Below are 10,000 nucleotides of genomic sequence, written 5' to 3' on the forward strand. Positions count from 1 at the left end.
CCAGACTCCCCAGACACCACCCTCCCTTCCACTGACTCTCCAACTTCTCCTTATTCCCCTCCTACCTCCTCTATCCCATCCTCTGTTTCTCCTGACATCTTCTCTGGCTCTAGCTCTGATTCCACTTCTTCCTTCTCCTCCCTTCCTGACCCTTGCTCCACTTCCTCCCGTGACTCCTCCCCTTGTCTCACCACTTCGACGGCTAATGCAGTGACCGCCATCTCCAACACCATCCTCTCCAATGCCCTCTTCCCCGACCTGCCATTCCCTCCCGACTCCCCTTCCTCCTTCCCAACTCCACCTCCTCCCTCCTCTGCAAGCATGGCTCCGTCCACTGCCACTCCTGCTTACTTCTCCCCTGCCTCCTCACTTACTCCCTCAGTTTTCGTCCGGCTGAATGGAGTTTACACTTTCACAGGTAAAACCCTCTGAGTTACACACCAGCACGCACACTTGAAACCAAGACACAAGAAGCCTAGTAACTGAGTAGAAAAAGAAAACCAAGTTACTACTTTGCTATTATTTCCCTCAGTACAAAAACTGTGAGAGCTTCTTTTACATGCACACCCACACACGCAAACACAGTGGAAAAAATGGCATTGTGTGACCGTGTCACAGCTATTTGATGGCTTTTTCTTGTTTCCCTCTTTCCTCCCGTTAATAATCCCCAACCCTAAACCTCAAACTCCCCGACACACACTCTTCCACTCATCTAATTCACCATCCCGCCTTTCATCCATCAATCCAAACATCCAACCATCCATCTACTCATCCACTTGAGAAGATGCTGCAGACAACATTGCAGGTATATCTTTTCACCAGTCACCTGCTGTTCTGACTTCCTGTCGTCCTAAGTATTTGTCCCACTGTCTGTCCAGTTGTAGGTCTGCATGTCTGTGGTTCTGTCTGTTTTTGTCCGTTTGTCACCATGGATAAAAACAAAAGCTAGTCTGGGGACACTTTGGACTTCAGAGCGGAGGGATGAATATTTCATATTCCTGCCCATGTATTGCTTTGTTGGTGCCTGTCCATGCATAGCAAGGCTCAAAAACACAAGCTCACACATTGTTTCACACATTTGCACCACGCACTCAGCCTCACAAAGATACGCACACTAGCATGACCCCTTAAGTGGTACAAGTCATTTACACTATGTTCTACTTCCTCTGTGTCTTTCTCTATGTGGGTGTGTTTTTCTGTGTGTATGTGCGTGTGAGTACTGGGAGGGGGAGGGGGGTCAGGCATTGAGGTGTTCTTGGGTCTTGTCTGCTTTCCTTTGATGCTGACAGCAGGATTTATGGGCTCATTCTCAGTCTCGCCTCGTCAGCATGCCCCTCTCACCTACACGCCGGCCAGCCGGAGTGTGTGCTCCGCTTTCTCTGTGTGTGTCCTTCTCCCTGGTGCTCCACCGCCCCCACCCCCTCCTCTCCCTGATCTCTGTCTGCGGCTGGCCTCTGTCTGGCTGTTGTCATGCCCCTTCACTTCTCTAACTGGCAGAAATGTGACTTTTTCCTCCAAAATTGGCCGTTCACCATCTCATTTGGCGTCCCAGCTGGTTTGAATGTGTTCTTTCCTTGCCTCCTCAGTTTCAGTTTTGTCTACATCTCTGGTTGTCAGTGGGTGTTGCTGTGCTTCTAATTCTCATTTCTTCATGCTTATTGCTGTTGCTTGAATCCTTGACATCTTCATTGGTTTGACCCCATTCACCAAGTGCGAGCCAGTCTCTCTTTTCAGCTCTATTTCGCTCCTTTTTATTCCCCCATTATCTGTTTCTGTGAAGTCTTTTTATGGTTTTCGATATGAGAAATGGTGCTTTGGAGTATCAAATTGACACCGTGCATTTGATTGGGTCTGAAAAGTCAGGCGAAATAAATGATGAAACAAATTATTTCCGAGTAGATTACTTTCTTCTCTGGGGGGAAAGTAGCTAAAGTGGCTGAATTGTGACAAATATATCAAATCTCTGCTGTTTGGTGAAAGACATATTCTCAGTCTGATCACTGTGAATTGAACATTCTACCCACACACTTCCCCAAGTCCCCCACTTCAGATTTTCTTTTGCATACACTAAATGGAAATCACTGTTTTTATACTTTCTGTACAGGTGCAAAAAGTACTTCTGATACTTAGAATTGTAGTAAAGTAGAGAAAGTATGTAAAAATAAGCTTATTGACGGTTCCTTGTAACATATTTGAAATCCAACTTTTAGTGTAGTAGGAGTACAGCTTCAGTGGTTTCATTTTACCTCAGTGATAAAATGCAACAAAAGTACTGTATGTTCGTTCTAAATAAAAATATACCGAAGCATATGTTTCCACCCAGGGTGAGGACCCACAGTTTATTTGCTGTGGCTGGGTTAAACTAGCAGATAACCTTACATTTGTAGTTAATCAAATGATAACAAAAACTAAATCTGGGGCCTTAAGGGCCCCTGGAGGTCTGGGACCCTGGAGCAATTGCCTGTGTTACCTGGTTGGTAATCCTACCCTTGGAGTCCTCAAGCCTGAATATTTTCAGAGTTTCCTAAACCACAGAGGAGCATAAAGTCTGTCAGTCAGAGTAGATGGAAATCAGCACAGCCAAGAGGGCGAGGATTTCACTCGTCATCAACAGTGTGCATGACCGCAGCATTCTTACGTGCATTCTAAGTGTTAAAACGCACAATACTGTTGCATGTTAGTCCTGAACAAGCTTTAATGAAGGGTGATGCAGTGGCCTCTTTCCTTTCGCCTGACTTTTTATCATATCCTTTGTCTAGATATTATTTTATATATTGGCAAGTGTTGTCTGCTCCCCTCTTCTTTTTTCTTCTCTCTCTCACTCTCCCCATTATTCTCTCTCTCTCCTTTTCTATTTCATCATCTATCTGCTACTTCCACCAGTATTTCTCACCACCCTTCCTCCCCCTCTGCACTCAGTCTCTCTTTCTCTCTCTCCCCCTCTTCTTCAGTCTCGTCTTCATTTTCTGTTGCTGTTTTGTCTCTTCCTTCCTCGTGCACTCTTCCTCCATCCTTTGTCTCATTATGACTCCTGTTTCCTTTTCTTTACTGTCTAACTTCTCTTTCACCTTTTCCTCTCTCTTCTGCTCTTCAGACCCCACAGCCATGTCGACCTCATCAGGAGTGGACCACGCTGTGATCGGAGGGGTGGTGGCTGTTATTGTCTTCATCCTGCTCTGCCTCCTCATCGTCCTTGGCAGATACCTCATCAGACACAAAGGTCACATACCCATGCAAGGACACAAAGGACACAATCATGCTTGAGTGTACACAAAGATACATGTGCATAAATATGGAAACATGCATACCAAGGCAGAATCTTACAAATATACATATGTAAATCAAATCCAGGGATACACAGAAATGCAAATGCACTTATACCCAAATACGAATTCTTTGCATAAATCCCACTTAAGCTAAAAAGAAAATGAATGAATGACAATAAGTGAATTTTTATTCATTGCTTTGGTTCACACAACTTCCTGTGAGATTAGATTTCCTGACATCATCAAAGCCTCAGCAGCATATTTTCAGTTATACTGTATATGGCCAACTATGGGATTTAAAGTGATGTGGTAGAAATAAATAATTGCTTCCTGGCCTGATTGTTTAACTGACCCTGTTGCTCCTGTGTTTCCAGAATAAAGCAGATTCAAATGTTTTAGCTCCAGTGGGCAACAGATGACATTTACAGAGCAGAATAGACATGTGGTATGAGAGAAAGTGGATTTGATCACTTGTAGGTATAATATATAATAGACTTCTTGGCCATTTCTTGACTTTTGAAATCACTTGCCGATTCTGCTCTGGTGTCCACAGATAGCTGCTGTTGTCCATAGCCAGTGTTCATAAATGCTGCGTTTTCAGTACTGGAACCAAACGGGCGGTACACCCCGTACTTCCCTTAACCATCACCAAGCATAGTCTCTGAGGTTGACACAGATTGTGCTGCTTTGTTTTTCCACTGTATTTTCTCTCTGTCAGTCTGTTTAGAGGAGGGAGGGGCTGCTCCTCTCTCACACATGCAGTCAGCCGTGTGTTTATACATGATGCTTGTAATGCTCATGCTTGAGGCATGAAGATGCGGACATTTAACCAATCACCACCGACTGCTCAGCGTACAAGCACCCCCTCCCCCTTCACATTTATTGTACTTGATTTTAGCACTACCTCCTGAGGGGTGGCAAAATCTGGCTCCAAGGACATACCCCCAAAGCACCTTAATGTAAACAAACCGTGATGAGTGTTACTTGGCCCAACACATTTCAGTGGGTTCCTATAATGGAAAAAGCCCTTTAGTCTCTTGTCCAGCGTGTTTGCCATTTTACCAGTGTAGTGCTCCTCACAGCTGTTCAAATCACTGCACAACCACCTAGTATCACACTACTGAAGTTCCATACCAACAACTCAGTCATGCCTGTAAGGATGCTTCAGAAAAGTCAAACTTAATGTAAGATTATATGCACTATCACACTCACTTTAAAAGTAAGAGCAAATATACCATTATGTTCTGTGTCAGGGAACAAGTTGTGGAGTTTTAAAGTTGCTCTTTGAATCTTTGCACGAGTTTCAGTTGAGAGACCTGTACATGAACTAATGCTACAGTATGTTAACCCAAACACGGGGAATGGGGAATGAAGCCCTGTTAACTATTGATGTCGAGGCCATAAAATAATTAGAAATTCAGGTGAAAACTGATCCAAATTAGGTCAGAATGTGAAAGAATTTTAAACATCAGTGTTCTACTTTGTGAGACCTCTTTTCAACATCTATTCCATGACTTAATTTTACTTACAAATAAGTCCTAACACATTGAAATTTAGTCAGATATAAAGTTGAACTAATGATAAGAAAAATTCTGTATCAGATAAACACCATCTTTCAGCACCTAAAGAAAAGTTTGCCATGTAGTACTTCAGTCTTATTAAAAGCAAAAACAAAGCACAAAAAGTTCCTGAAAACACCTGAAGTGAACATTTCAACACCACTCCAGTTTATAACAGTCTCTGTCCTGCTGGCCTTGTGTCATTTTACATTCCCAGCATTTGACTTTTACTGTCTCAGTGTTCTTACTTCTCCTCCCTGTTGATCTCTTTTTCTCTCTTTCAACAGGAACGTATCTGACCCATGAGGCCAAAGGCTCAGACGACGCCCCCGATGCTGACACGGCCATCATCAACGCAGAGGGAGGCCACTCTGGAGCAGAGGACAAAAAGGAGTACTTCATTTAGATAGAGGATGGAGCAACGGAGGAAAGAAGCAGAAGGATGAGGAGGGGGAAAGGTTGGAGGACATGGAATAGAGGAGAGGAGTGAAGGAAACAACTCCATTTAGTTTTCATGACGCTTCAGTTCTTCACTCGATTGGAGGGATGATGGGAGGGAAAGGGAGGGAAAGAACTGTGGGCAGGATGAATGGATGAGTTGAGATTCAACTGGTACTAGCCTCTTTGCATTGATACAGGGAAGTGAGATTTTGCACTGACACATGGATGAACTGAAGTTAAAACACACATGCGCACACACACACACACACACACACAAACATATACATGAGTAGGGTTTGGGGAGAGCTCTTCCCACAGACTTGAACGCTCGTTGACGTGTAGATTAACAAACACGAGCCTCCTACTAACACGTCTGAACAATGACACATTAAAACACTTTCACTGAAGCATCATGTCCCATTTCTAATAATCAATGCCTTGAGAAAACAAAATTGTAACTCGCATTCCGGCTTCCTGAGCTGATATTTCACTTCCGCCACCATACCAAGCTGTCCCCAGCCAGCTATTGTCTTTTCATGTTTTTCTTCCTCATTGTCTTCATCCATCATAAGTGTGACCCTCTGTAAACATCCTAGTGACAGCGAAATCCATCCAAAGCAAATTATTACTGACAAACCTAATCTCCCTCTCTCAGTTTAATCTTTTTTATGCCATCAGACCCCTTCACTGGTACAAACCAATGAATTTCCCACGTGCAGCACCGTGCAACATGCTTTACTTGACAGAAAATGTTTGGTGTGCTGTAAATACACTTCTCTCTGTCTTCTTTCTACCTTCTGTCTTTTCTTCTTCTACCCCTCTCCTCTCTCTGTGTGTCTACATTTCCCTCAGTCCTGTATCTCATACAGTCTGTTACTGCGTTACAGTAACTTATATACTCTTAAAAAAGCCTGCCTGTTTTTACTACATGGAAATGCAGAGTTGAAAATATCAGTATCTGGGGAAAAAATAAAAATAACAATGATCATGTTGCGATGAAAACTAACCTTAACCGCAAATATTTGTATGAGGAACATTTTCTTTTCTTTTTTTGTTGCTCTTTTACTCCTTTTCAGGACTCCAGACAGATTTTCTCTCACCAGTGTCTCACTGTGTTAATGTCAGTGTTAACAGTTTACAGTGTCTGTCAGTTTGTCAGTCAATGAGTCTAATTTCTGACTTGTGTTTTGTTTTTGAGGCTTAGAGTTTCGATGCTGCCCTTCTCTCCCTGATTTGCTGGCCCCCTGCTCACAAACACTGAGCTGTAGCAAAACCTCAGATGAACACAGATTCAAAAGGTGTCAAAGTGTTTGGCGGAGTTTTCCTGGAGTGTCACTGCCCGGTGTTTGTGGACCGCTGTGGTCTTCCTTCCACTTGACCCCCAATGAACATGCCATATTTCTCCCGGCAGCAGACTGCTTGTCTTGGCGAAGCCACCCAGCGATAAATTCATTGACTTCCTCTATGACACAGTTGCTGCTTCAGGGATGTGAAAATGCTGGCTTGTTTTCCACAATGGGGCCCAACAGGACTGCCTATATGCATTATGGCAAACGTCCTGGCAAAAAACCCTTTGTGCTATTGTTTCTTTTTGTGTGTGTTATTGCAAGTAGGAATCATTTGCCAGCTTAGCAAAAGGTTCCCATAAATGAACTGTGTTTTATTAAGGTTGGGAGTTCGCCTTGGCACCGGCAAGCACTACTTGGCCCGATCGTGGAAATTGATTGCAATCTATCTAAGAGGCTCTGGGCTCCAGGCTGTACACATGCCAAGGTTTGGCTTGGTGGGCAGGGTGCCGAGCTGGAGTCTGAGCTGCACTAACATTGAAGAAAGTCCTTTAGGAATTTAAATGTCCTCTTTTCTTTTTTCCCCTCCGTTCCGCTCGTCCATTTCTTTTCATTCTTTAATCAATCATCCAGTCTACATCCTGATCCACCTTCACCCAGTTTCTCCTCTCCTCATTGCTCCTTCCCCCCTCCAGCTTTGATCAATGTCCGACTCTCCTTGCCAGTCTCTCTTTCATTCAGTAGAAGTAGCGTCTCCAGGTTTGCCAGCACGTGCTGATCGCTCACCACAGCACTTGTGTTTTACTTGGTGTTTCAGGGGGGAATCCATCAGCTGTTGTCAGTCTACCTGTTATAGTTTTTGTACACTTTTTTTGGGAACGTTCAGGGACTGTGCTTTTTGTACCTTTCCCCACATTGTCACAAGGGGTAATGTGGCCTGAAGCCAGGTCAGCTGGCGTGCTAAGCTCTCAATTTGAGTTTGGGGTTGCTAAATTGGCGCTGTAGTAAACTTGGCTTAAACGGTGCATGAATTCTATTGAAGACATCAATCTGAGAAAACCAAGATGAGTATTTTGAAGAATTCAGAGCATGTTTACTCCATGTCTGCAGACCAGAGCACGAGCTTTGTCTCACAGAGCTCATTGTCCATTGTGAAAAGTAGCCCCAGTCTAATTCTGCTATGTGAATGGAAAGAGGAATACCTGCCTCATTCTCAGCAAAATGTGATGTCGTTAAAAGCTAATGGACCTGTACTTGCCTGTAATTCATTGTCTTGTCTGTCCTCTTAGTTAATGTGCTAGCATGTAGCTTGCATGAGAAATGGCTGGAACTGTAGATAGTACTGGAGATGAGATGTACCGACAAGCTTTTCCCATGAGACAAGACCGGCAGTCTGCCCGACTGATCTCCCCGCTGTTCTCTGATCTGCAAACATAGGCCGTATCCCAATTAAACCCATGTCTACTCCCTTGGGATCCCACTGAGGCGACTAACGAAGTAGGACTTATTCTGATTTTCCCGCCATTGCTACATTGAAACAGCACAGGAGTGCGTACAATGGCGTTGAACTGGGATGTGCAGTCAGTCTAATTCATATTTCAGTGCATCAGTGCAGTAATGACTCACTGTCACCAGATGCCAGCAAACAGCAGCTTTTCATGTCCCGCTTGAGTCAGACCGAGCTGTCCTGCCCCGCCACTTGACTCTCAGCATCTCCCCCGTAGGCAGTCGCACACTAGCTGCCGCTCGTCTCTTTTCTTTTTGTAGTGTAAACAAACTGATTTTTAAATTATGTTTTGTAAAAGGTGTGCATAATCATAAATGTATTACTTCTGATTCAATTGATAATCATTTTCAATTTTTTTTGAATTAGATTCTCCAAAACTTGAATGTTAGAAATTTTAGTTTTTACATATTTTATTGTTTCAACAACCATTTTTTAAAATAATTTCATGTATATAGTGTTGCCTTTACTGAATACTCTTACAAGCACGTCATACACACTTGCACACCCACTTTGGGTACATCCACATTCACACACATATCTGGTTATGCACGCCAGGCATGATGTCTGTGGCTCTGGTGTATTTGTACATATGTGTGTGTATGTGTGTTTGTGTATGAGTGTGAGGTGTGTATTAATTGACCCAAACCGACTCTGGAGACACTCTATGTGTGTTGCGTTCACAAAAGTCACACCGTTTTGATGACTAAAACAGCGTCTTTGTTTCTAGCGTTATTATTTTGGATGACAAGTCTTCCTTTGGAATAAATATCCATATCACATGAGAATAGTGCTGTCATGTATGTTAATTTGTACTATGACTGATGATGTCATCAAGGCGAGACCCAACCGCATGCTGTGGCAGGTTTGCGTCTTTTGGCTGTTATGTTCATCGAGTATTTGTTTAATTTGGTTTTATGTTAAAATACCAATTCAGTTGTTGACTTCAATAAACATGCATTTGGGTTAATTTCACCTCTCTGGTTGTTGGTTTTTCCTGTAAAGATAATAATGTTTTCTGTTTTGGTTTGTCATTGTCTTGTTGTGGTACCTTGCAGTTTACTACACTGCATCAGGACAATGTGACATTTTTAAAAAATTAAAAAACGTTTCAAACTCAATTTTATCAAAAAGGTCACATGTAACATACACATCAGTATCTTCAGAATTGTAACATAGTATTATATGAACATGGGTTTGAGCAGGTTACTTGATAAGGGTCTTTTAAATTTGAAGTTTTATAAAAAGTAGTAGATTTTTCAAAAGTTAAATGTGTTTTTTTAATCAATAATATCAATTTTTTTATTGACTGTGTCTGAACATGATCATTTCAATAATATAATGAACCTGAGAACATAGTTCTAAGTCTAAGAATCACTTCATGTAACACTGAATATGTTTAACAGGTTACTAAGAAGCCACAGTCAATTATTTTTATATTATGGAGTTAAAGAAATATCCAGCAGGGGGCGGTAAAGTACAATAAGTCTAAATAAGTCTCTTGCTAAAGCAAAAATATTGAGCAGAGACAACTGACTGAGACGTTCTTTAAATGTATTTGAAGCGTATTGTTTATCAAATATATTATAAAATATGGCTTTCTTTGTCTCACAGACAACCATAAACCTGTAGGGGGCCCACAGCCCTTTCTTTCTGTCCTCTTCTTTTCCCAGCCTTTGCTCTTTTAATCTGCAGTGTTGTCTGGGGAATAGTGTTACCACATGTTGACACTGGAATGGAGGTTAATGATCAGCCTTGCACTGTACAGGGGCTACTAGTTAATTACACACTGCGTAGTCAGTCAGCACGCAGATGGATATTTATAACTGTCCGTCTGTTTGAGAATAAAAACTTTTTAGTGAAGTTGTTCTTGATGGAACTTAACTGGCGAATCTTTACCAAACCAGTGTGAGCTAGTTGAAACTGAGCGACATATGTTGATGT

The 10,000-nt window shown here is 42.4% G+C and overlaps 1 protein-coding gene across 3 annotated transcripts in view; it reads left to right on the plus strand.

Annotated features, from left to right (window-relative positions):
- cadm3 (cell adhesion molecule 3) overlaps nucleotides 1–5,239 on the plus strand; it is an 84,049-nt gene extending 78,810 nt beyond the window's left edge. For 2 of the 3 annotated variants that reach the window (XM_020624701.1, XM_020624702.1), the window contains exons 9-11: nucleotides 785–805; nucleotides 3,095–3,220; nucleotides 5,113–5,239. In XM_020624701.1, coding sequence (XP_020480357.1) covers nucleotides 785–805; nucleotides 3,095–3,220; nucleotides 5,113–5,231 — 266 coding nt within the window. In that variant the 3' untranslated portion in view covers nucleotides 5,232–5,239. The remainder of the gene's footprint in view (nucleotides 1–784; nucleotides 806–3,094; nucleotides 3,221–5,112) is intronic. The other variant, XM_020624703.1, reaches the window with a different exon arrangement.
- Nucleotides 5,240–10,000: the final 4,761 nt, after the last annotated feature.

The sequence above is a fragment of the Monopterus albus genome, unplaced genomic scaffold (genome assembly GCF_001952655.1).
Source record: "Monopterus albus unplaced genomic scaffold, M_albus_1.0 scaffold335.1, whole genome shotgun sequence".
Lineage (NCBI taxonomy): Eukaryota > Metazoa > Chordata > Actinopteri > Synbranchiformes > Synbranchidae > Monopterus > Monopterus albus.